Genomic DNA, 27,278 nt, shown 5'->3' on the forward strand with positions numbered 1-27,278 from the left:
TTTGTCTACTTCAAACACTGCTCAGGATGAACTTGCTTTCTGCAAGGACCCTTATCACAGTTCCTGAAGTCTGGCAGTGAGAACACATATCTCTTGTCAGAGGACAGACATAATTCTCTCTGCCGCACCCCCCTGCCTTTTTTTTTTTTTTTTCCCCTTACTCCTCCTTCACCCATGGTATGACAGAAACTGGCCCCCACACACAAAGTTACATCCACAGTTACAAAGAGAAAAGCCATTAAGTTGGTATTAGCTATCAAAGAAAGTCACTTCCCTCCTCCAAGAAAGATGCATGGTACTGAGTGACAAAGAACAAAATTCCACCTTCCATCAGCCATCATTTCATTGGTTTTATCCCAGTTTAATAGATTATTTATCAGATTTCTGTGAGACAGTTACCTCTAACACAAGGGGAAAAAAAAAATAAAATCACACCAACATATACACACAAAACAAGATACACAAAATAGAGCTAAATTTATATACAGGTTATTAGCAGCTAGACTCAACTTCATTTAGTACATGGCTTTACTTACTACAGTTTTAGGCACAGAGAAGAATTTACCAGTAGGATATTTGCTATAATGAAGGGCCACAATGAATACCTCATTCCAAGTCCTCACTGGGCCAAAATCTGTTTACCTAATGAAAAAATCTTAACTCTCACTTCCCACCAGCTGAGGACACAGCCCAGCACAAAGTATGAAAGAACATGATCCAGCTAATGCAGCATACTGCAGCTTTATACTTCAGATATTAAACATCTAATTTATGTGGGTTTTTTTAAATAGGGTTATATTACAGATTTATTGAACAGGACTGCATTTCAATGAAACAATTAGTGTCAGGGTTTTGGTTTGCCCCCCCCCGTTTGCCTAGCATGGACTTTCAGCTATAAACCACTCAAAGAGCTAGAAAGAAGCTATTAGATGTGAAGATTGTGTTGTATGCACTTCACATTTATAACAAAGAATTTACTTTAAAAGGATTTAAAAGCACAAAGGTCGTGAAACATTTATATTTACTTAGCAGGTTACATTGATAAGTTATGATGCATCATGCACATGTAGGACTCCGTTCCAGGCTGCACTGAACCAGGTGCTTGAAAGTATTTTCTGTCTTTCTGATTTAGGACTACAGACTCAGAGCCCAGCAAAACAAGTACGTGCTTTACTTTCAGCGTACAGGAAGCCTTTTTTGTTTCAGCAGCACTTCTCACATTTGATTATGCATGTGTAAGTGCTTTGCCAGACTGAGGAATGGCCACATATTTTAATTACCGATTGCTTATGTATAGTAAGCCTGTCACACTGAGGAACATGATCACTTACCCAGTGAAAAGGCTGAAAGAAATACTACATAACAGAACCAGCCAGATACCATAACAACACAATTAAAAATTTAAGCAGCAAGCAGATAATTAAAAAAAACAAAAAACAAAAACCACTTTAACTTATGAGGCAGGTTGAAAATGACGCAAAGATTTTTCCTTCACGACAGCTTCACTTAAAAGTACAGCTCAGCAAGTCTGAAATACTTTTATCACAAGGACTACAGACTTGTTTATCACAGTTACATCAGAGCTTCTCACTGAAGGGTGTGCCAGTTTCTACAATAGCTGCTCCCCTCCTCTTCTCCAAGGTTATTACTTAGCTACTCGGGGAAAAAGAGGGAGTTGCTTGAGACTTTAGAAAGTGCAGAGAGTGAGTTTTTCCCTTTAGAAAAAACCAAAACACTGAGAACTCTTAAACATGCAGGAATAACAAGAAATTTATAGGGTCCAGAGTTTGGCATTTGATTTTAAAATGGCTATTTTTGATGTTTTCATGTGTACAAAAAGGGAAGTGAGTTTTAATGTAAAAGAGCAGCTTTGCCATAAAAAAATCATACCACCACAAAAATATAATTTGGGACCATCTTTAAAAGCATGTCTGTTGAACAAAGGCAAAATAATGCCAACTCAGACCAGTCAGCAGCTCCATGCTCTTACATACAGCTCTCTCCTGTAACTCCACTTAGCCTGCAAGAATTTTGGCTGTAACTTGTTATGCATTGGCAGGGCATAATCAAATAAGGCTGTGAACAGAGGATCATTGGGGCTGTGATACTACAGGCTTTTTAGAAGTAACAGAACGCACAACTGTTCAATGTAGTACAGCTATTGTTCAAAAAAACCAGTTTTTTCATGGGAACCCCAATGTAAGAGGTAAGACTTTTAACATTAGGTTCTCTCATTTGGTACAAAATTAACTTGTTCTTATGGCTTCCCTGCTATAAGATCATCAGTGGTACAGAACAGTTGGGGTCACAGATTGTCAGGAGACTCTTTGGCTGTCAGTGAGAAAACCGGTGCGTGGTGCATATCCTTGAGGCTTATCTGGTGTCTTTCACTGGACGCTTAGGTTGCTAGAGTGTGACCAAACAGCAGGTGGCTGGGAAGAAAGGCAAGACCTCAAGCAAAGCAGCAGAGTGATGCAGTCACCCACTCAAAGCTTGGGCTGCTTTGTCAAGAAGGTCAAAACAGAAACCCCTTCTGTACAGTCTCGAGTCAAGTGGGCACAGAGTGAGGAAGGCGACTCTGCCCCGGTAGGAAACAAAGCCAAGCCAGATAACACAGACAACAAGAAGTCATGGAGGTGTGTCACACTGGTCAGAAATTTCAGTTTTGACATTTTCTTGAGCTCCCATGAACAGACATAGACATGTGGGCAAGACAAATGGAGGGAACTCTCTGTTTTGGCTTCAGAAATAGCACAAAGAAGATTTACTGTTCGGTTTGCTACGTACAACAATACTGCACTGTACACTTCATTAACAAGATGCTGTCTCATAGTCCAGCATTACTTAAATAAAATTCCTCTTAGTCACAAAGAGGAACAGCTGAGTTTCTCTGTAGGAAGGACAGCTGAAACCCGCTGCTGTAAGTGACCATACATGGTGCCAGTCCTTCTAGGATAAACACGAGCAGTCATTCTGCAGTGTCTAGTACCTCCTTACTTGCCTGAAGCAGAGAAAGTCTCCTTTCTTCTTCCGATCTGTTTGATCCTAATCCTGTTGGGACTATCCTAGCACAAAGCCAACAAAGCCATGATACGACTTCCCCGCTGTTGCCACAACATTCCCGTCCGAATTACACATTCTCTTTCAGTAGTCCCAGTTTCCGAAGTGCCTCTCTCCTAGCTTCTTCTGTTGAGCCGCGGCCAGAAAACTTTACCGTTATCCCTTGCGATCGAAATCCTGAAGGTCTAGGCAGTGAACCCGATCTTCTCCTCATATCCAGGTTTAGACTAGGTTGTTTATAATCATTAAAACTTTTTGCTGTGTCCTCCTGTGCATTGCTGACCTTCTTAGCAGCAAGAGCTATGTCTGGCTTGATTGTTACAGTTTTGCCCATAGGAAGGAAAGGGCTAGGCTCGCTTTTTAAAATCTCATGGATGTTTTGATATCCATTGGGAACAGCATCTGCCTGTTTCGGCTGCACATTAAGCTGCTGAGTGCTTGCAGCATGGTCCACTTGGTCCTCAGCTGGCTTTTCCTTAACTAGGCCAAGTTTTGTCAGGGCCTCATACCGTGTTTGCTCAGAGGAGAGATCCCTTAAGGAAGAGCTTCTGTTACGTGACAAGAAATCATTTTTCTGCAGTTTCTCCTCCAGTTCAGCTGCCAGAACAGCTCCTCCATTGATGTTGGCCAGCACCTGAGCTCTCCGCTCCTGGACATTAACCGCTGCTTTTGAAATAGTCTCACTGAATTCTTTGCCACTGACATTTGTTATGTTGATGTTGCTCGGGAACCGGTGCAGTTTGGGTGCAGGTGCAGGAGGGTGCTTTGGAGCCGCAGAATAATCACCGTTGGTTACTGGGCTTTTCTTCCTGTCCAAATTCCCTTCCTTAAGGGCACTGGGGAAGCGCACCCTGCTTTCTACCTGCTGCTCAGACATCTTCTGGGCCACGATGAGCGGAGTGGGGATAGAACGAAGCAGTTTTGGATGCTGCACAGGGGGAGGGGGCAGAGGGGGAAGAGGAAGCATCTCTGACATCAATGGTGGTGGTACAGGGGGATGTGGGGGATGGTCAGCAGGTACAGTTGGCTTAGGGCTCTCAGCTCTCCAGGCAGCATCCAACGCTTGAAAGACAAAGTGGCAATAATGTCAGTAAGTCTTCACACAGAGTAGAATACAAGGCTTTCTTTCACCTATCCTTAGCAAGCATCTGTACCCTCCTCTCCCAGCCTTTCAAACTCAAACTCAGCCCACACTGCCAGAAGAAACTGTAACTGAACTCCTAGCAATGGCATCTTGTAAGCGACACTATGCTTCAAATCCCCATATTTACAATGCATTCACTAAAAGCCCCCTTCCTGCTATTCATTCACAGTCTGCATGTTAGCTCCGCTGTGTTTCAATGGCTGCTTTTTCTGTAAGACTTTTGCAGTTATTTTTTATTATAACAGCCAGGAGAGGACACATTACATCCCACTGTATGTGCTAGCTGATAAATCCATTCTCCAAGAACGGAGAGAGCAAACTCTACAGGGTGAAGAAAATACTATCAATAAGTTTGTAACAAAATGGTGTATCAAGTGCCTCTCAGCACTACAAACAATCTGCTATCTTAAAACTCTTAGCAACAGTATTAAGAGGTCTTTGAGAGAGGCAGAGTGTGAATAGGTTGATGAACACTCATCTGCCTTGCTGCGATCACTCTGCATAATACTCAGTTCTGTTACAACTCTGTCACCAGGTAGGGGACAGAGAAGAGTCCAACAGCATCATATGCATGGACTCCATGAGAAAAAAACCCAACAAAGAGTTGCAATAACAGCAATAATTCCAGAAATCCCAAATCAAATTGAAATCATGGTCCTTAGAGCTCCTGATGCATAACAGATTCATCTTGAGGTAGTGAGGAAGGTACAGACTTTCTTCAGCTGTTTCTAATGAGAACTAGAATGTCAGGGCTAGATCAAAGGGAAAAAACACACTTTCAGGAAATACTACTACCTGGTTCCGTATCTTTGCTAGGAGGGCCTTCATGGTCACTACTCTCAGGTGCAGACTGTACTAAGTCGATGATATCTTCAGCCTCTGAATGACTGGACACATTTTCTTCTGTTGACCTTAGAGACTGACAGTGGATGCCACTGTCATGTAGGACCGGCTCCTCCAAGTCATCTTCTAAGGCATCTATAGTTTCCTCAAAGAACATAAGAACATCCTGCTCTTCATGAGTTAAGTATTTCAGACTCTCATCATCCTATGGGGAAAGAGAAAAAAGCCAGAAAGATTAATTCCTACGGACAAGTACAGGTAAGTACACTGAGAGCAAACACAGCACCCCTTTTCAAAGGCAGAAAGAGGCAGGATGAAACAGGCAGCAGTCACATCAGAGGCATCTCCTGCTTGATGTTTCACCCCTTCCTAAAGGAGCATTCAGCCACTACAATGCAAGAGGAAAAAAAACAAAGCCAGGAGTTTACAGGGCATTAATTATGACTTAAGGACAGCAACTGGTATTTTGTCCTTTAAAGTACCCAACTCAAATGGATATTTTTTTGCTGAACGACAGCTGGACAAGACAAATTGCTAAAAGATCATAAATAAAAAAAGGCAACACCCTCTGCACATACCCCTGTGCCTTTACAAGGGTTAAGATCACTTCTTTGGGCTCCAGACTGGGGTAAGCTGTTTCAATTGCTGTGTCAGGTTCAGGGACAAGACTCAGGGAGCAGCATGGGAAGGAAGGGGTGCATTCCGGACAGTCCAACAAATGCATCGATTCTCTTTTTGCTCTACACCAAAGTGAGACTTGGCTTCTAGAGGCAGAGCTAGAGCTGAAATTTGGCTCTACCACTGCAATCTCCAAGTTATCTGAAGTTGCGTGATAGATTACAAAGAAGTAATAATAAGGAGGGAAAAGGTTTCTAAAGATTTTACCTTTGAGTTACAGAAAGGAAAATTTAGAGTAAATATGAAGATATGTTCCCTAGCAGCAAAGTTTCTTGGGGTATTTTCTCCAGCGGGAACAATCCTCTAGACTACAGAAGTGATAAATTATCACTTGGATTATCCAGTTCTCACTTTCTGAGTCACTGCTCTTGATTAACACTGTATCACTATGATAAGCTAGGCTAGGCAGCAATGCACGAACTCTTTCCCCTCCACCTACACCCTAGGAAACACTTACTTTTCCAGAAGCTTGGAGATGACAAAGAACGATTAGGAAAGGCACTACATTAAGACAATGGATACAGGAAAGACATTTCCCAAGAGAGCTGTGTAAATTCTGGAACATAATGAAGTATTGTTGAAAAGTAAGTGAGGTTTTCCCTTTTCTGGATTGAATTTCTCTCCTGCCAGGCATATACTGGAAACTTTGCTGTCAATAACTTAAGAAGGCACCAGCAAAGCAATACAAGACCATTTCCTTTCTCATCTCTGCTTTTCACTTCTCCAAGGACATCTGATCATGCATGCAGGCAAGGTAACAAGGCTACTTCCCAATGGAGGACTGGGGGTATTTAGGTAAACACAAAGGAATGCAGTGCAAATATCCCAGAGGTAGATATGTTCTTGCTAGGGCAGAGCAACTTGCTTCAAACTCTGTGCCTGTTCAGATCATCTTACATTAGATTAGAATAGAAAAAGCTGTGTGCAGCTCTACCAGTTAACTCCTTGCACAAACAAAGCTTTTATCCCTGTCCTCAGCATTAAAAATAAGAACAATGTACCTCTGTAGAAAAGTAATGCCTATAGATTAAAGAACTATAAAGTGCTGCATTGTACCAAGTGGCTCTAAACACTCGAAATATTACAGATGAGAAAATAAGTGATTTAAGGCTCTTAGTTGCCTTCTGTGTGGCCTGTACAACATTTTCCCTGTAAATAAATGAATGACATAAGACCGACACACAGCTTTTCAGCCAGCCACTTTGGGGCAGGTTTTCTGATCTGTGGCTGCAATCACATGAACACAGCATCCTTCAGTCACAGCTGGCACAATTTTCTGTTAAAACAGAAGACTGAAGCCTTGCAGGGAAATACAACGTTGGTTTCAACAAGAGGCTCATGCTACAACTGCATTTCTAGAGACTGAGTTTTATTGCCATCAGGGTGAACGTGGTTTGGGGTGTAGATATTTGTAACTTAGTCTTACCATCCACAGTGCTCTGTCAGAAAAAAATAACTTATTCCAGCTTGCAGCAAAACTGCTACAAAAGCTTAAATTTGGATGCCATTTGCAATTGCCTATTTAAAGGACAAATTTCAAAGGCTGACGTATTCCACAGCTTGCGCACACCACATGGCAGAGCTCAGTTTTCAAAGGCCAAGGAAAGTTTTACGGCTGCACTTGAGAAGTGAGAGACAGACAAGCCTTTTTTTTTCCCCTCCTTCGTGGATGTTGCAATCTCCTTCCTTCCCCACCCAAATACTCATACAGCTGCTATGTCTAGTAGGCAAGAGAATGACAGGAAAGGAGCTGTTGTTAGGTAGGCCCTAGCTGGAGCTGAACAGGGACTCCAAGAAGCCTTTGCTGTGGGTGAGCTCATTGCAAGAGCCAGACTTCCACAAGCAAAGGAAAAGAAGGGGTTGTGTTTAAGAATTTCATAGTGGCAGCAGATCCAGAATACAGTACAGTACAGAAATGACTGCAACACACTGTTCATTTAAAAGACCTGCTCCCACGTGAGCTCAACACATTTGATCAAGAGCTGTACAAAACAACAGGTGAATTGAAGCAAAGACCTTCAGAAGCCCTTCCTTCTGTTTCCGTGCTATAAGACTGAGCACTTTTCGATGCCAGTTGGGATTTGCAGAAGGACTGGTCAGCAGAGCTATGCCAAATTTACCACCCCTCACAGATCTTGCTGGAATGAGCACTTTCCCTTTAGATTAATGATCTGAAATGAGTAATCAACCCTTTGCAAATACATTTGTAGTAAGTGTCATACCTAGATGTGAATGGCCAACCTCGTCTCAGTTAGCACTTCAGTCTCTTTCCTCATGCAGTTTTCCTTCAAGATGACCAATATCACATCTCCTCAGCCAAAAAGACAGACAGCAGTTCTGGAGAATGGGCAGCCTTATGGCAGGTCACCGTACTGAGATGTAAGGCACACAGCCTGACTAGAAACTTCCTCAGGCAGGGCATGTTTCAGTTTACAAGACAAGGAAATCATCCAATTTTAGACACACAAGCACAGTGAAAATAAACCTACTCAATTTGGTCAAACCAAAGGAGTTTGGAGATGTAAAGCAAGCAGTGACTTGCTTTACCACTGGTCTGAGAACAGTATGGTATTATAAAATGCCCACTTGTATTACTAACAATATAGTAAAGCTTTTTTTTTTAATAGGAATTTTGTCATAAGTTAACTGGTGCCAGTTTTAACTAAGGTTACCAAGTCCATTTGCAAATAGTGCATTTTTGACATATTCCGAGTACTGGAACAGTTCGTATTCTTTCTGGGCTGGTTTTCTAGGCATCTTTTTCTCCTTGAAGAAACTGGGTTTTCAACAGTCAAAGCAGTCTTTTCAGCTACTGAAGTTATTTACCTCATACATTCCACCAGCTCCCTACTCTTACAAACACACTTCCCGAAATTAGATCGATCTCACATATACCTAGCACTACCAACTTTAAAGCTACTGTCAAAAGACAGCTTAAATTTAAAATTTGAAAATAGTGCCTTAGCTGAGGATTAAAAAGACTGCTTGGACAGAAGAAATTTGGGACACAAACAGCTGAAATAGCTGAATATGCTCAGCTGGCATTAATATTTTAGATCTCTGTGCAGCCAAACGTTTCCTGCTTCCACCAAACAGGAAAGAGTCTGTTATGACAGTGTTAGGTATAAAAAAGGAAAAATTAAGCAAGGAAAACAAAAAAAAAAAGGGAAAAGACCAGAATAGAATCTGTTTCATAGAAAAGATCCCTTTCCTACCTGTCCAAAACAGTAACCTAATATCTATCAGAGGCCCACAGTTTTTCACATGCATCTGAAGAAATTCTTAAAGTCACACCCAGGCCTAGAATCTTAAGACCAGTACAGCTTTGACAGAAACAGAACAGCAGGGGAAATAACAGGACATCTGTAGCAGTCAAAAATAAATAAAAAAATAATTCCTTGTGAAAACTGCTAGAGAACCAAATTTCAATTAGCAAAATACCAGAACACCAGATTAAACTGATTAATGATAAATCACTTGACAGTGCCAAAGAATGAATAGGCATAGTTCCACAGTAGAGAAATGACTGGATGCTTCTCAAAAAAACATGAAGGGAGCAAACGATCCTAATATGTAGTAGAAAGAGACCAGTATAACAGCACTTATGCCTTAGCCTGTTAATAACAGAGCAAACAGTCCTACTTGTAAGGAGTGAAAGCTCTACATGCAGGAACAGTATCAGGAACAGGTACAAAAGCTTCAGCACAGAAGAAAAAGGCAAGTACCTCTGATTATATTTACAGGAAAGGGAAACAGAATGGGTCATACCACTGCATTGCCTAAGTTGGAAGCAAGAGATAAGAACAGGTCAGACCATGAACTACCGCACAGGATCAGACCAAAAAGTCCATTTAGCTCAGTAGCCCGCCTTCAGCCACCAAGAATGCACAGGACAGGGGAATGTGGCTGGGGGGAGGAGTATTCCTGTATATTGGATAGGTTTATATTTTTCTTCCCTGCGTCCTTCCAGTTTCCAGCAACACATTATTTAAGGACTTCCCAGTTGCATCCGTATCTGTGTACTTAATAGCCCTTAATAAGCTTTCTAGCATGAATTTTTCTTATTGTTTTAGTCCACTTAAATGGCTGGCATTCACAGCATTCTGTAGCAATGAGTTCCATAGTTTAATTGTGTGCTGCGTCAAAGAGTACTTCCTTTACAACCCACTATCTGATGATTTTGATAATACCATTTCATTTGCTGAAGACTATAATATTGAATGTTATTTTTTTCAGTTTGTTAACATAATTGTACCTGTGTGCTTCATAATAGTTAGCAAAGCATATAATCAATAGGTCATAAGTGAGGAAACAAAAAATACACTAGATTAACTGAAGTAAAACTGATTAAATTACTCCTAACCTAATTTTCAAAAAAGCAAGATAGAGCAATGCAAGATCTACTTAAACTCTGAAGACATCACCTTGGTTATCAAAGTTCGGCTGATAAGCTTAGAGTTTTCTTCCCTTTAATGTTTATGCTAGAATGACATTGAGAAAAATTGGAGACATTTCAGGCAAAAGCCACTAAGCACTGTCTATAAAAATCAAGTAATTTCACGCCAATCACATTTCTCATGAAAGCATTACTGACTTGGCCAATAGGTATAAGCACAAGATGTCATATACCTTGATTTGAAGGCTTCATGACATGCCCCCCCTGCCACCCCCCCACCCCCCCCCCTCCCCCCCAAATACACTCATGGATGAATAAGGAAACTATGCCTAGATGCAGTACTACAAGGTACCTGTGTAACTGGGGGGCAGGGGAGAGTTGTTTTTGGGAAGTAGCACGATTTATTGCAAATTGTATAATGCAAGAAATCCTGAACAGATTTATCTCTACACTTCTGAACTTGATACTTCACTGACAACAGTAGAAAATTAATTTAGTATTTGAAAATCCCCTTATGCTGGAAGATGTTGCTGCAAGAACTAAGGCAGAAGATACCTTCATGAGCTATATTAAGTGTGCCAGTAGTCTGTAACATGAAATTCAGTTGAAAAACACATTAGAATGATGAAAAATGTTTAAGTAGCAATACTAGACAGAAAGAACTGCAGGTCAGTTTAAGTGCTGTAAAGAGGAAAGAGCGCTGTTCAGGTATGCAAATGTCATTCTGGGATATATTAACCAGGGTGATGAAATAACAGCACTCCTCATTTGGAACACAGGGTTCCAGTTCAATCGCTAAACTTCGGAAAGGATACAGCCAAGCCAGATAGGGTCCAGAACAAAGCAAGGAGTGCTGAGGGTTTAGCTGCACAGGAAGGCTGGAAGAATGGAGCATGTTATGTTTTAAAACAGAGAAGGAGGAATGGGTGGTAGGCAGACACAGCCCTGTATGTATTTATATATATTAAAAGTTGACCACCTATATCATTACAAATAATTTTCTATACGTGCACTAAAGGTGAGACAAGTGGAAAGTGGCTTTCATTTTACAAGAATTTTAATCCAAGTATTCCTTGAAAAGCGGTGGAGTACAAAGAAACTACTTTGGAGGTTCAGGAATGGCTATCAGTGAGGGTTGAAGAGCAGAGCTGCCCACCTGCTGGAATAACATTTATCTACCTGATTGATGCTTCTTTGAAGCAGAACGATGCAGTTTGTGCACAGCGCATAAATTGTCTTCAGTATCTAAATTCTCACTAGCATATTCTACAGCAAGGCCATTCCTTGCTACGAGCCACGCTCTTTACCCTAGCTCTATACCCATGGCCCAAAGCACACAGTCTTCCAGCACCTCTTCCTCTCTACTTCTTGCCCTGCTGCTAGGAACAGTAACTCTTATTTTTCCAAGGCATACTGCTTCCAAGTCATACCAATATCAATTTAAAGTGGATGAAGCACAGCATAGCTCTTCTCTCCATACCATGTAAGGAATGGCTTCTGCCTGCCCAAAGACAGTTGTATCCATTGAAAGTATCAGTCAAGAATTCTTCTCATTTTTTGAGTATTGTTATTTAGCAAAGTAGTTGGACATGGAAAAAGACCTTATTTTACAGCAAAGCCTATAAAGTATCAGTATCAAGGGAAAAAAAACACATTTTTATGAAAAGAATCTCTCAGGACTTTCCCTTGAATGCACCCAAAGTGCAGTTCAGCATCACAAGACTCTGCACACTCAAATTGTGAGGAAAAAAAGGTGGCAGTGGGCTAACAGACACAGAATCTGTCCTTTTCCACTAACTCCTAAAACTACACTGGAATCCTAGGACATCTGCAGAGAGCCTGGGGCAAATATAGTTATGTGGTACACTTAAAGAGCCAGGTCTGTTGCATTTGGATTATCTGTACTGATCCCAAAAGGACAAAGGTCATAGCAACTAACTTTTAGGCTCCAAGAGGCATCATAACCACAAAATAACGAAGTCAGCCCTGAGTTAAATGACTAAGTGCGCAAAATAAGATACTGAGGCAGTTCAGACTACTGACAAGATACTTGCTCTCCTTGTCTATGTAACCAATGTTCAAGATGTCACCTGTATTATACAAGGTGTCTGGTAGTGACAAGCTGTTTTCAGTGACTGTCTTGTTAGAGCCACAGAGGAAGCTACTTGGCGGAAGTAACAAATGGAATGAGACTGACATCTTTTCAGATTCATCGCCATCTTCCAGTTTAAACCACTTTATTAGTGACCAAAAGCAATAGTCACTTGGCCAAATTCTGGAGGTCATCACTGCCCCAAAAAGACTGGTGATGAACCGTGGCAAAAATAAAACAAATTAAAACAACGCCCACAGCACAATCTGTTGAGATTAACAAGAACTCACTATCCCTCAAACCTATCATTCAGTAAGATAGGTTGAAATACAGAAGGTATAGCACTGATGTCGTGTCAACAGAACCAAGGCACTGACACAGCTTATTACTAGCACAGTTCCAAGTAGCACAGTTCACTTTAGGCACAACCAGCACCTTTTAGTGTGATTTCACAGGCGATACTAGTGTTCTAGCATGTTGTTCACACCTAGAAACTAAAGCAGTTACTCATGGCTGAGAATAGATACACAGTACAATTACCAAGGTGAAGCACTGAAAGAGGATTTGCTTTAAGATGTCAGTCTGTGCTTGTTCCGTCAACGGAGGAAGACAAATTGCTTCAAAAAAAGTGAAGACCTAGTTTTATCTCCAAATTAAGTGTCCTTAAATTGCTGCAACTGTATTTCACTGCAAGTTAATTCTTATACCACATGTCAGAGTCATTCAAGAATGAGTTTTGGAAGTCAGAACTGTGAAGCAGAACAGAGTGGTTTTGTTTACCCTCCCCCCTTGGACAGTGCAACAGATTCCATGTACGGAGAAGGTACACTTACCTCATGCTTTTACCAAGCATATGCATGGATACCACCTTCATTAAAAAGAAACCAGAATATTGTGCAAATTCATGTCCTCATCTGTAAGAGCTTTTACGGTTATGAAAGGTGGTGTGAGATGAAGATACCAAAGCAAATGTTCTTTCCATCTAAATGTAGGCTCTTGTGCTTGTCTTCAGCTGCTGTGATAGATGTTCAGGTCTGGATTTATGCTGCCAAATCTATCATTTATATGGAAAATTCTACTACAATCAAGACAGGACATCAGCACCTTGCTTTCCATTTGAAAAAATAAATTTGGTTTTAAGGATTGCGATTGTCAAACAATAACTAAAAGCACCTTTGCGTAGGTAAGAAGGTGAGAAATCTTGCAAAATTAAACTTAACTGATGACAGCCAACTGGTAAGGATCACACACAGAATTTTAAGACGTTTTTGCCTTATGGCAATTCATGTCCATCTCCTAGTCATTCCTAAACCAACAACCAGTTCTACAGCAAGTAATGCCAGCGCTGACACAGAGTATGCATGAACAGCCAACAGTCAGCCAAACCAGCTCTAAGCAGTCAGCATAGGCTAGTCCAAATGTTTGTCTCTATTATCACATCCCTAGGTTTTTCTGAATTCCACAAATGCAATACAAAGGTTATATTTAGTGACTAATGTAATTTGACACCAAGAAGCTTAAAAGCCTCTTTTTTGTAATCAAGTAGGAAGAAATCTGCAGCAGTACTGGCCTGTCATAAAAAGTACTGCTACACTTCTTTCCTTGGCAAGGCAATAAAAAAAAAAATTAAAGTCAACCCTGACCTTTCTTGCTGTGTCTCTAGGTGAACAGACCCAGAAAGGCGATATATGAGAAGGCAGGTAAGTCTGTAGTTGCTCCGTTTCAGGGCTGTGAAGGGAAGGTACAGTGTTCCTGAGAGTCTGCCCTATACTTTCTCAGAATTAGTTTAATTAGAAATTTTCTACACAGAATTAGCTATCCCCTCCTATTCAGAAGATGCAGAAGCTTTAAGGGTCTAATGAACTTTGTAACAAAACTAATGAAGCAAGAAGTTAGGGTCTCTAGGAGCATATTCCAGCAACTAGCTTTTCCTCTTATAGATCTCCTGATCTGCTTAGTGGACTATAAAAATCACTCTTTTAGTACAAAATTATACACAAGGATATAGAAAAATAAATATTTGAAGAATCCTGCTGCTCTTTACCCTGAAGATTTCTAAAGCCTGTTCCAGTCAAGGCTGAACAGACAGAAGGCATCAGCCTGTAGAATTACACTTTTTTCCTCACACCAGATCACAAAAAGGAAAGACCTAAGCAGCACTAAAGCCTTGACTACTATTTACTTAAATCACAATTGGCAAGATTTCCTTCATGTTCAGTTCAACAGAGACTCCTTCTCAAACTCAGAAACCAAAATTATGCCTTTATTGAAAAGCATTTTAATTCCCCAACCTGTTATTCTACACATACTATTTGTCAGCCTTATCAGACATGCCACCTACTATATTGCTGGAAGAACAGTCATGGAAGGGGATTTATGGCACCAGAATTAAAGGCATTTCACTTCCCTCATGCACAAACTCAAACAAGACAAACTAAAGGCTTCAGAAACTTCTTTTGTTGATGCGCAGGTCTGATGGGAATTGCCTAAACCTGCAGCTAGCTTTTACTTCATCTAGAGATTATTGCATTACAGAGTAGAAAGAGATTCCACTTCTAGCTGATGCATCATCATATTGGTTATCACATGGTAAGATCTAGTTAGACTAAAGGAATCTGTCATTCTGACACAGCAGACTCAGGATGAGACAGTAGAAACATACCGATTTATACATAGCCTCATTATTCAACACTGATTTTTTTTTTTTTTTTCAAATGACTACTTTCATGCCTGCTACTGCAGCTAAGAATAAAACCCATGGAAACGTAATTGGCAACTAGTTGATAACTGGGAAAACTGCAGAGTAATGCGTAGAATTAACTTGTATTTCTGCATGAAATTAAGTTGTAAATATTTAACAAAGTCCAGCTCCCACTGCCATTCTCTAAGATCCAACCAATCTTCATATAATAAACAACATACTCCAAATACCCGAGTCCAAATGGTGTACTTGGCTATGCTCTTGACCTCTTCCACCCTGACTCTTCACAACTTTTTTCCATCACAGATCAGAAAAGTTAAGGGACTAAATTTAGTAGTACTTGTTTCATGTTTTACCTAGCCACACAAGTTGAAAGATACAGCATAATATTCACAATTGCATTTTCATTAGAAACAGCCAAGAAGGAGCATAGTTACAATTACCTCCTGTTGCCAAAAAGCTCAAGATGTATCACAAAACCATTGCGCATTTCTGTGGTATATAGACAAATACAGGTATCAACTTGCCAACTTATTTCTGCCACTTATTCTTTCACAGAAAACTACTTCACTAAAAAGGAAGCTAGTAGGGAGGTCAAAGGGAAAGATACAGAATTCTATGTTTAAGGCAAAGCAGAAATCTAGATTTTCATTTAGGGAAAGCATGTTTACTGTAGTGTTCTTTCCTCAATTAAAAATGGATGCTTTTCAAATGGTTGTGATAAGAAAACCATGCACGGAACCATATCTGCTTTCTAGGCTTAGCCTGCCACAGTACAAACAGTACTGTTGAGTTCATTGCCTGAATCATCCTGCTAATTGGAAAAATGCAGAAATGCATCCTACTCCCTCAATTACTCACATACTATTTAAATGGCCACACACTCATATTCACTAACGCAAAGACAGCTTTGTTTATGGTGACGTATTTGTTACTCACCTAATTATATGAAGGTGGAATAAGCCAAGACCTTCATTCAGTAGTGTCAACAAACAGCTTAAGCAAGAAACAGCATATAGAACTAACACCCTAAGTTCCTTTACGAGCTACTTAAAGCAAGGGCAGAGATGCACCCCAAACTGTGCACCACGTGTAGGTGGGTTGCACCAAGTAGCCAGCATAATGCATGCTCCATTCCTCCCAGAGACCTGGGAATGGTGGTATGTCAAGAGAGAAGCACTCTCCAAGCTCTCAGAGCTAGAACAACAAGCTGTTGTACCAAGTCAGAGCAGTTATTTCTAGCCTTTCAGTTTGTTAGCAACTCATAGACTACAAGCAACCATTTAGGACTAGAAATGACAAAAATCAGCACTTAAAATAAATCCTGGGATGTGAACAGAGCTACTGATGTAATTTGTATTACTAAACATAAGGTTCTTTAAACACTTACCAAGGCAAGATTCCTGCACCTAGCTTGGCTGCCATGATTTTCCACACCGCCACCCCTCTCCATGCTCCCATGTGCATGCTTTGGAGAGATTTCAGCTGCCATTTCAGGAGAATCTGAGAGGAGATTTCTAGGCATCACACTCTTATTGATCCCGACACTGCGTAGAATGCCATCAGTGTATTATGTAGGGCTGCCAGCCTTACTCATTTCTGAAAACAAGAACAATGTGTTACATTTAAATCTGGTTTTAAAATACTTGAAAAGGAGTAAAAAATAAATACTAAAAACGTATCCCTCTTGATAAAGGCCATATCTTTATGCTCTGGAACGTGTCTACTACCTATGGGTACCTTTAAAAAAAAATAATTGGTCTTATTCTAAAAGCTGACTTTAAAATTCCAACATAGCAAGGTTCTATACCCCATCTCATGTGCTTCCAAACCAAATGTCTACAGTTACAAGCATGGACCCTGCATACACACCGGTCCTATAGATTCAATTTGTGTATTCCATTATGACACATCATTAACTGCAATAAAATCCCATCAGCTGAGATATCAACTGACCCAGTTCAAGCATCTTCATCTTTTATTAGCTTTTAGACAAGAATGCCATTTATCAGATCACGGGGGAAACAGAACCCAGTTCTTTTCCCAACACTGCTGCAGTTAATTCCTGTGCCAACCACTCCTGGTGAAAGGTCCACGAACAGAACTTGGTGCCATTTTTGTATCATCACATTACACAGCAAAATTGCTTTTTAAAGCTTACAGAGCTTTTATTTCACTCAGCCATGAAGAACAGTGCTTGTACATTTGGAAGATGCTTAATGGAACAGACACATGCACCAACACTTACTGGAGCAAAAGCCCCCAGTCTTTTAAGCTATCCTAGTGCTCAGTGCTGTAATACCCCTCTGAATTGTTGTCATCTCCCAAAACACTTTGGCAGAACTTCTTCCTTCATTCTCAAAGTATCACAAACAAATGACATCCTCGTGCACTAACTGCACAAACATGGGGTGGGTAAAAAAACAGAACCTAACTAATTTATCTCTCCAAGATGTTAAAACATCCTTTGCAACAAGGAATTGCCTTGTTAGAAGTTAATTTTTTCCCCCACCCTGCCTGTGACCAGGAAACAGCAGTGATGCATTCCTCAGAACAGTTTGTTCTGAGGTACCATGTTATATGCAATCAGCTGGAACTGGATACCATTATCTCACACTGTACAAATGAAAGGAGATGGTCCTGCTTCCCAAGTGCTTCTCCCTTTGTTATAGTTCAAGAGGTAACATGAGAAGCAAAGTCAAGTCTGCATTTCCAATTCAATTGGATTACTTCTCCTTCCTCCCTTCCCCTGTCAGGCTGAGAAACCAGAACTCCTGGTAAGCAGATTACTGTTTCATAGCAGTGAGATAGCATCTGCTGGTACTGAGCAACAATTCCATCCTGCTGATCATTTCCTCCCAGGAGAGGGCTATGACATTACCAGAGGTACACACGAAGCTCCTTCACCCATGCCATAGCACCAACTGTGTCCTATGGGAAGGCTCCCACACAGTGTAGCTAGGCTGTGGTCCAGCAAGTCTTGGAAGCACAGTCCACAAACAGAGCACTGGATTGCCACAATAAAATCATCTGATAGACCTAATGTTCATAAGGCAGGCTAACAATTAAGATTTAGCCTTGCTTTTACATAAAGAACATTCTTCCTTTCTTCTATTAATAGCTAGCTATAAATAGATACACTGCATCCTCAGGATAATGGTCCTTAAGTGATGCCACAGAGGTACAAACATGTTCTTGGTCCTGGTTTTCAAAATCACAAGACAGGCAGACATGAGAGCACTGCAGCAGCTGCTGTACCTCTGGTTGCCGCGCACCCAGGCTCAACCCCAAAAGCTATGCTGCAAAAAGCTAAACTGGAAAAGAACAGCATCAGTCTAGAACACACACTGCAACAGCAGCTCCATCTACAAGAAACCCTGCGGCACTGAACAGCCACACACACAAGAACATATATATCATTTTTAGAAGGCAACATCATCAGCAAAAGTCTTGACTCCTCTGAAATGCTACTCAAAGCACAGACACAGATGTGTAACATTTTTAGGAGGCAAGACTATCAGAGAAAATTTTGAAAACTCAAATTCACCAAAAACACTCACTGATTTCAGATTTCATCCCATGACTTTAAAGTGACATTGGGACTGAAGAGTATTTTTCTAAGGAGGGACCAGCAAGAGGGGAGTACCACTACTGACATCCAACATAAGGTGAGTATTATTTGTCATCCGCACTTCTAAGCTGCAGCATTAATTTTTATCCAGGTATCCCTGGATATGCCACGTTTGTTCAGTCCCTCAGTGATATATTATAGACAACTACTAGATTTCTGGAATTATACTCAGAGCTGTTTGTAAACATTTTATAGATTACATTACGAGGGGTTATAGCTCCAGATTACAACAGCCATCATAGACAAGACCCACATTTAAAGACTAAACAAATAAAGATATTAATCCAAGTTACCAAGAAACCAATCAATAGGCCAAAACTTTGAGGGAGAAGAAAATATTTAAGAGTACTGCTCTGCTTTCTCTGACAGCAAAACCTTAGCACAGCTAGGTCTAAACTTCATAATAGGCTATCCACATCCAGGACAGCAGGAACACCCAGAGTCAGTAGTAATAAACATTAAAGCCACAAGTTCAAAATAACAACAAATAACTCTGCTTCCAGCAAGCTCCTGGGGCTCATTTTGGAGCTCAAGTTCAGATGTTTCACAAAGCTCCCAAACAATGAATAAAGGCACTGACTGCAACTGGTTAAGAGACCTATGCACACAGGATGAAGTAGCAAGCATTACGGTACTGGTTCTGCTTGTGTTGTAAGCTGTGACTCCTTTGGAGGTTTTACTCATTTCAGAAAAGCTCAGGAGCTGTGTGATAGCTTGTGAGCCTGCAGAAAGGCAGCAAGGAGAAAATCTTGTTTCCTTCTATCTTTTACACCATCTTCAACACTTCAAGGGTATGTGTTACCAAGATCATAACCCATTCATATACATTGTTTCCTCTCCCCTTCTGTGGTTTTTTTTATGTAGGGGTTTCTCCCTTAAAACATATTTGTACAGTGCCCTGTGCAGCAACAGCTGATGTGAGGTTGCCTAACCCTGCTGGAATGCATAAAGCAAGCTTTACAAATTCCCCTCCTAACCATGGCTAACACAGAAGTCTCTTCACAATTTTTATGCTCTCTCTTTTAAGTGAAGGACTTAATGGATTTAAGACAGAAATAGCCAAGAAACTAATGAATTTCAAGACTACCCCCACTGCCTGTTTCAGTAGAATTGCCTAGGTAACAAGCAAGGGTTCAAAAAAATAAGGTGACTGTCCTGCTGTTCTTGCTCTCTGAGGATAACAGGCAGCTGTTCCTCCTGACCTTCAGAGATGCATTAAATATGAAAGTTGCTCACAACAGGATTTGTTGCTTGGTCTATTCAATGCATTGTAATGGGTTGTTTTTTGTCAGGTTTGTTTTATTTTTTTTTCATGGTTTAAGAGATATGTACCTGTACTATTAGGGATTAATAAAAAAAAGTCAGACCATGATACAAGAGTGCAGAAGTGTGACAGGAACAGTACTATTTGGAGAAAATATTGCAAATATTAAACCAAAAAAGAATTGCAACGGCCCAAAGATGCCATCAGCTGAAATGATCACTTCTCAGTTACACTAGGGCTAGCCTTTATGAGATATTTAAACCAAGTCACATATCATACATGTTTGTCAGAGACCAGTAGTAGGAAATTGAAATATTCAGAAGTTAACACTGAATTTTACTTCCAAAGATTTAATTTTGCTTTGACAGAGGCATATAACTCACAGACTGCATTAAGCTGCCATCAAAGTGAGGTGGAGTCTGTCCTTTCAAGAAGGATATTTTTATAGTTTTGCTGACTAAGATTACTTCTTCACTGAAGTTCAATGTTAGCACTGTTCCTACAGTAGCAGGAGATTTTTTTAAAATTGTTTATTAACAACCCTGTTTGAAGACTAGGTTATTAGACAAAAAAAAATAAATAAAATCCTACAAAAAATTGAAGACATTTAGAGGCTAAAAGTCAACCACTACATAAGCCAGGAGCTGAAAGTCAGCAGATAGCATCATGCCATTTACTGCACAATATATTTAAAGTAAGTAGAGTCAACAATTTTTAGAGAGTTATCATACATTTTTAAAAGGGCACAATGAGTCTCTCCCTCCCTTCAATATACATACAATTTCTAGAACACTCTGCACGAACCATTTCTTAAGTTAGATTTCTAAGCCTGGACTGTACTCTGAGCATCACACATACTTTGCCTGTTCTTGAATAGCTATTTCTTACTGATGAAACTGAAACAGAACTGGCCAGTGAACTTCATGGTTTGTTTAATCTGTTTGCTGTATACAGACACACCAATGTACACTATCAGTTGCCTTGCACTCCACAGCAGTGCTTGAGTCTGGAGAGTTAAGCATCTGGAAAAAACATCTGAAAGCACTCTGAGGTCATCTGAAGTGTTTCAGTGGGATAGGTTTTATAAAAATGATGATATAGGGGCAGCCTTGAGACTTGTATCGCTATTAACCTCTGCCAGTTCGCAGCAGAGGGAAGAGTATGTAAAGCAAGGCACGCAGAGAGTAGGAATTCATTCAGATTCCTGCATGTTGTGGTCAGCCACCAGGCTTTCCAAAACAGGCCAGGGATTTGTGTCTAATAACCTAATGACTTTTTCCTTGTATTATGTACTCCTGCAACATACCTTTAGGCCTGCTGTACACTATCACAGCTAAACAAAACCAACTGGTCCATGACATGTCTTGACTGAGCCATTGCTGTTACAAACTCCTCAAAACTGATCCAGTATGATGGACATATCTCCTCCTTATGAACACAGCTATCAGCAACTGAATTCTTACCTCCTTCAGTATATGAAAGAGTAAATTCTTGAGCTTTAGAGGTAACCCATGCCCTACTCTTGTGATATACAGTAAAATTCAAGCTTTCTGGTAGAAGAATAGACTAAGTAACAGTACTGCCTACCAAGGACAAACCTCACAGGGAAGCCGACTAACTAAGACTGAGCATGAAAACCCCAGAATCAGACAGTAAATTCATAAGCTGTTCTTATAGAAAGAGTCAAAATAAAACTGAAATAACAATCAACAGTGCTTGACATTTAGGAACAAAGTTAAACCAAAATTGGCCAACACTGTTAAACTCTAACTTTTATTCTCCATATCATAAGTGTAGATGCTTATGATAATAAGCTAATGCATTTTACTATGGTGCACTTTCCTTATCTGCTAATGAAAATTCCTGAGACAATCGTGGTTATTCAACATCCAGCAACCAGGAAATATTCCTGCCTTTATTTAGAGAGGGACTGTCACCATAGTACAGCCAGCCAAATAGAAGTGTTGACTATTAAAAAAAAACAACCACCCAAACCCAATAAAACCCCCAGACACACACACACAGAGTCTACAACAGTATGGTCCTCTAAACAAGAGCCACCAGGCCAACAGCATTTTTACAGACACTTCCTGGGACATCAATTCTGATTGAGATTTTCAGAATGGGTGACAAGTAAATTTGAACAATGTTTAGCGAAGTGGGAACTTGGGGTACTCTCACAGAAGCATGACAGACATGCAACTGCAACCAAAGTAACTGAGTGCTAACAACCATGCAAGACTCCCAGAATTCAAGAAAATTTAATGAAACTAACCCCATTATTTTGTTTTAAACTTTCAGATTCCTGGTTTGCACTTGTGACAATTCAAACTTTCCTCTACACACTGGAGAACTACAAAATCCGTTAGTTTTAAAACTAAACACAAAGATTCTCTCAGTCCTCTAAACCTGGAAGCTGAAGCCTCAAGAAACACACTGAATGTCATTCATACAACTCACGCTAGAATTGGCAAGAGCTGCCAACAGTGAAATAATTAATCCTGTGTACATAAGTTTTTAAAAGAACTAGATGGGCAAGGCACCAATTCAGTAAAACTTAAATCCAGCTGACTTCACTAGGGTATTTCATCACATGCTTAAATGGTTTGGTGAATTGGATCTCAAATTAAACGTAGCAACCACTTGAAAAGAAAGGAAACAATCACAAACCAACATTTTCATCATCTAATAATAATTCAATTGCTACACTGAATTCTCCAAATCACGCTTTGCTCAGAAACAATGCTTAAGGTCACATCTTTGACCATGTTAATCCAAGCCTCAAGATACCAGAAAGAGAAGGTTCAGTACTGTGCCTCATTCTTAACTGGTCTTTCTGGATTTTCAAGAACAGGCTTTTTAGTTTTTTGAGAACCTACATTTTAGAAACTTTGTTACCTACTGAAGGCAACCAAGCAAACACAAGACAAGAGACCTTCTGCGACAGCTTAGATCATCATTACCTCATCATCCTCTCTGCAGTGTTTAGGAAATGCTGCTTTTTTTAAATGGAATACCAATGGAATTACAGTGGAATACCAATACAGGATTTGATGATGCTAAGCACATTGGTCCACCCTCAAGACAGACTTTACTGGGGAAAGAAAAAAACCCACAATTGTGAGGCATATTCTCTCTTACACCCTGCAAGTAAACTCTGTTCCCAGTTCACTACATCAGCCAACAGCTTCAGGTGAACCCCATTACCTAAAGTGAAGGCCAGTGGCAATGGTTCATAGATTAACCAACCAGAGAAAGATCCCTGAAGTGCTCACATTTCGTATGTATTTACAGTACCAGAATCCCTCACTGCCCCAACTAAAAATAGAACTCCAGTCAGTGACAAGTAGTTACTTTTCTTTAGATTAACGTCTTACCCCAGGATAATAAGGCTCTCACTTGAGAAAGCTGAGATTTGTTGACCAGTATCTGCTCAGTGGGAAAACTATATACGATACCCAGGGCTCTCTAGTCCAGGGTTATGTGGGGTTTTAAACACATCCAGGTGACGGCTGGGGCCTCTTCTGAATACAAATGTCCTTATGTAAATTTCAACAAGGAAAGTGTCCAGGTCTTTTAAAGTTACTCTTTTTAAGTCCTCCCTGTTAACATCAGGGTGGTGCTATCTATGACAGCCACCACTTTAGAAACATGAAATGTATACAAACAATTTCAGGCACAGACTCCTCTGTAATTAGTCAACTTCTGTCTTGTTACAGGTGCAGCATCACTCAGGTTTAGGATTTCATTATGTAACTACTGCTACAGCCACAGCAAAGGTGAACCAAATCCTGTTTTACAAAGTATGTAAGACAGCAAGATAATTTTCAGCCCCAGGAGGGCTGTGTCACAGTCTCACAACTGGATCTTAGGTTGTTTTCCTATGTTTCTTTTTGTGACTGCTGTACTGGCATAGGGAGGAGGGCAGAAGACATCTGAAGCACAAAGGAGAGGTGTTTACTTTAAAAAGCAGCTAATTTAATGCACATTTAATTCTTATGTAAGTACATAAAGGTCTGCCTGCCCAAGGCAAACAGAGCTGAAAATAGTACTGGCAAAACAGAGCAGTAATTCTTGCCCTGGACTTGCCTTGGTACAGGGATAATCAATACACACCCAATTGAAAAGAATATCTTTAGGCAGTTAGTTACACTAGAAATTAAAATTCTTTGCTTTTATTTTTCAATAAAAAAAAAAAAAGGAGGGAGGACTTGGTAACAGTATTTGACAAAGCCTGTCTGGCTGGCTCTGAAAGCAACATTCATATGCTCATTTATTTTCATGCTCCAGTATTTCAGAAGGTCGGTCAGCCTGAGATGTGTCAACTGCTCAGGAGTTATGTTGTTCCAGTTACTATACCCAACCAGCAAGCCCCTCTGCCAACATTCTTGGTTAATATTTCTCTCAGAGGCATGCAGAGAAAAAGCAGCTATGACCAACAGGAGAAGACTACTGACAAAATAGAGAAATGTACTATAGAATCTCCCTCTTCCTTTCCAATGCCAGGTATTACTTGTAATTCCAGTCATAACACTTCATTTCAGCTATTCACTCTCCATTGTAAAAAATGCCAACAAATCCTTGATAAGAGACACAGCTGGAAAAAAAAATCATTCCATTTTTGAGAAATAATCTTCATTTCTTTGAGACCTGAGTGAGCTTGAGGACACACACATGTACACCCCTTTGCTGTTTACACTCCAGCTTCCCCCTTGTACAGCAGTAATTACTGCAAAGGAAGGAGAAAAGCCACAATCATTACTTTTTACAGTAGCACCTGTACAAGGAAATCCATCTGCAGTGCTGCATTAGCCAAAGAGTCTTAAAATAATATCTTTTTATTAGCCTAAGACAGAAATTGCAAAAGCTTTTAAAACTAAGACTTGTGCTTTAGGGTTTGGAAAGAAGTCTTTCCTTCTGTGCCCTTCATAAAAGGAAGGGGAAAGGAAATAATTGTTACTTACATTTCTGATACTTGTTATAGTTTACAATCCACGCAAAATTTTTAGAGAGAGAGACAGCCTCCTCCAGATTTCCCTCCTATTTCATCGGCGTGCTTGCGACCGCAGGAATCATCTCTTGCTACACCAGCGCAAGGACCAAGAACAGAGCTCTGCTCTCAGCTGCCTCCTCCTCTCAGTGCCACAGTAAAACAAAAACTATTCAGGAAACACGCCCATGAGATCCTGGATTACTGAAAATCCCGAGAGTGTTTTTAAGGCTGTGGTTTCTCTTACGCGTACTAAACTTCACCTGAACTACCACCTTAAGCACCAGCCATCTCATGCTTGCCGTGTCCAGATGGAAAAGGCACTTGACGGGGTAGGAGGTGGAAAAAGATACTTTAATCTGCTACTGTTTAAGCCAACAGTTTTTCCAATAGTAACATTACATTGCAGTCAGAACACAATAAAAAGGAATAAGGCAGCTCTTTCCCATTACCCTTAGTCACACACACATCCCCAGTAACATCACACATCCAAAGTTTAACAATGCACAGGTACAAAACCTTTCCTTAATTATTATGCTCTCTAAACTGCCAGTTAGCACGTGCAAATTGTTTTTAGACAGGGTATGACGGGGAAGAACAAGAAATCCAAGGGGAAAAAAATAATTCCTTAACATAGCTCAAACTAAGCCTCCCAGGCAGCAGGGAAGCTCCTGGCTCGTAGCTTTTCCCTTCCCCTGCCCAGCGACCCAAGCCGAGCCCAGCGCCGCCCGCACCGCCACAGGGAGCCGCGCCGTCCCCCCCGCCGCTCGGGGAGCCGCGGTAACTGGCGGGGCGAGGAATAACGAAAAATCCCTTAGCAAGTAACAAAGCCAACACCGAACCGTTCCTATCGGGGGCTGATCAACGCGCGGAGCGCTCCGCGGCCTCTCCCCGAAGGGGCCGCTGAGGAAGACTGAGCCAGGGGCGAGGCGGGGCGGCGGGAGCGGGTCGCCTCACACCGGAGAGGAAACGAGGGTCCCCTCCGCCGGGGCTCCGCGTGGGGAGCTCGCTGCGGGGAGGCTGCACTCACCGGCTGCGGGGAGCAGCCCGCACCTCTCCCGGCAGAGGGCGGGGAGGAGCCCGGAGGACGAGCGGCAGCGGGCAGGTGGCCGGAGCGACAGCCCCAGCCAGGCACGGGCTGCGCCGGGTAGTCGGCCCCGAACTCATGCGCACTGCGCCCGGCCACCACCCACGGCGGGCGGTTAAAGCGCCAGGCGGGGCTGGCTCACCCTGTGTGGGGAGCGGCGCCCCGTCACGGCTCCACCTCAGCTCGGGCGGGACCGGGCGCCTTTGATCCGACCCTCTGGGCAGGGCATAAGGCCGGTACTCCTCTCTTCTCCCTGGGCGGATTGGGGCGGTAGCCTGCAGTACGGCCCTGTCCGGCCCGGGGGGCTGCGTTGTGTTGCTGACAGTCCCCCTGGAGCGGGGGTTAAACGCGCGTCCCCGCATCTACAGTGCTGCCTGAGGTGGCTTCGCTAAGCAGCGGTCCCCAGTGTCCCCTCAGCAGCGTGTGTAGGGCGGGTCCTCACAGCCCCCCTGTGAGGGTGGGGGTGAGCTGGGCACCATGGCGGCGCGCAGCCGTGAAAGTGGGAGACTATACCTTCGGGTTCCCCTGAGAGCCCTGAGGTAAAACCCTGCCCGGCGCTGGCTTCTCAGGGCGGCGGGGGCAGCCCCGATCATGAGGGATAAACCGTGCTGGATCTGGTGTCTGTGGGGCTTGTTCCTCCACTGACCTACTGGGAAACGTTGAGGGTAAGAGGTGAAGGAGAAGCCGGTCTCTCCCTGGGGCCCCATGCTCCCTGCCTGAGCTTGCGTCCGCAGCCAAGAGGAAAGAGGTTTACGTGCCTTGTTGATCTGTGCCACCTGTATATTTAGCAGCTCAATGACAAATATTGCCTATTTGTACTTCTATTTATTGCTAATATATCATCATACTCACTGGTATTTATCAAGCAGTCATGTCTCCTCCCTCCTCCGTTGCACAAAGCCAGGACAGCTGTCAAAGTAACTATTTGACTTATGTCACACTAAAAATTTCAACATGCTCTCAGAAATCATTATTTCTCACCCATGCTGTGGTGGCAGAAATAATCCTAGAGCAGGAAGGACCTCAAACTGTGGAAGATGGAGATGTTTCAGAAGGATGCAACCTACCCAAAGTAAATGGCATAGCAGAACTGGGAAGGAGGAGCTGTGCAGTGTGCGCCTACCTCTATTTTCTATGCTTGGCTTTGCCAGCAGCTTGGTACAGGATCGTATGACTGTCCTGGGTAACATCTGTTACACAAGAGTACAGGAGAGGAAAGTGCATTATTTCATTAAGGAGCAAAGGGGAGTGGTGTCTACTACATATAGCATGTAGACCCTGGTTAAGGAGGATATCTTTATTTGGGAAACATATTTAATTCAAGAATGTACTTAAAGGTAAGCATGTACTTTATTGATTTCCAGTGTGGGAACACTAATAACACAAATGCAG

The 27,278-nt window shown here is 41.6% G+C and overlaps 1 protein-coding gene across 3 annotated transcripts; it reads right to left on the reverse strand.

The window, feature by feature from the left end:
- Nucleotides 1-337: 337 nt before the first annotated feature.
- PROSER2 (proline and serine rich 2) lies at nt 338-26,024 on the reverse strand. 3 transcript variants are annotated; one of them, XM_037389155.1, is made up of 4 exons: nt 25,830-26,024; nt 16,305-16,513; nt 5,000-5,252; nt 338-4,122 (listed from the first exon to the last, which is right to left on the reverse strand). In XM_037389155.1, exons 2-4 carry the CDS (start codon nt 16,437-16,439, stop codon nt 3,131-3,133), a joined length of 1,380 nt encoding a protein of 459 aa, XP_037245052.1. In that variant the 5' UTR covers nt 16,440-16,513; nt 25,830-26,024; the 3' UTR covers nt 338-3,130. The 3 variants fall into 3 exon arrangements, with proteins under 3 accessions (XP_037245052.1, XP_037245053.1, XP_037245051.1); XM_037389156.1 differs by lacking the exon at nt 25,830-26,024 and adding an exon at nt 24,774-25,061; XM_037389154.1 differs by lacking the exon at nt 25,830-26,024 and adding an exon at nt 13,857-13,941 and having other exon boundaries at nt 16,305-16,385.
- Nucleotides 26,025-27,278: the final 1,254 nt, after the last annotated feature.

Source organism: Falco rusticolus, chromosome 5, assembly GCF_015220075.1.
Source record: "Falco rusticolus isolate bFalRus1 chromosome 5, bFalRus1.pri, whole genome shotgun sequence".
NCBI classification, from domain to species: Eukaryota; Metazoa; Chordata; class Aves; order Falconiformes; family Falconidae; genus Falco; species Falco rusticolus.

What these genes read in the sequence shown, in the direction of transcription:
- PROSER2 (XM_037389154.1), bottom strand. Translation starts at nt 16,381, where the DNA reads ATGCACATGGGAGCATGGAGAGGGGTGGCGGTGTGGAAAATCATGGCA. An exon ending in CTAGAGACACAGCAAGAAAG is followed by an intron (nt 5,253 to 13,856) that starts GTCAGGGTTGAC and finishes CTTTCCCCATAG; the next exon opens with GATGATGAGAGTCTGAAATA. An exon ending in TAGCAAAGATACGGAACCAG is followed by an intron (nt 4,123 to 4,999) that starts GTAGTAGTATTT and finishes TTGTCTTTCAAG; the next exon opens with CGTTGGATGCTGCCTGGAGA.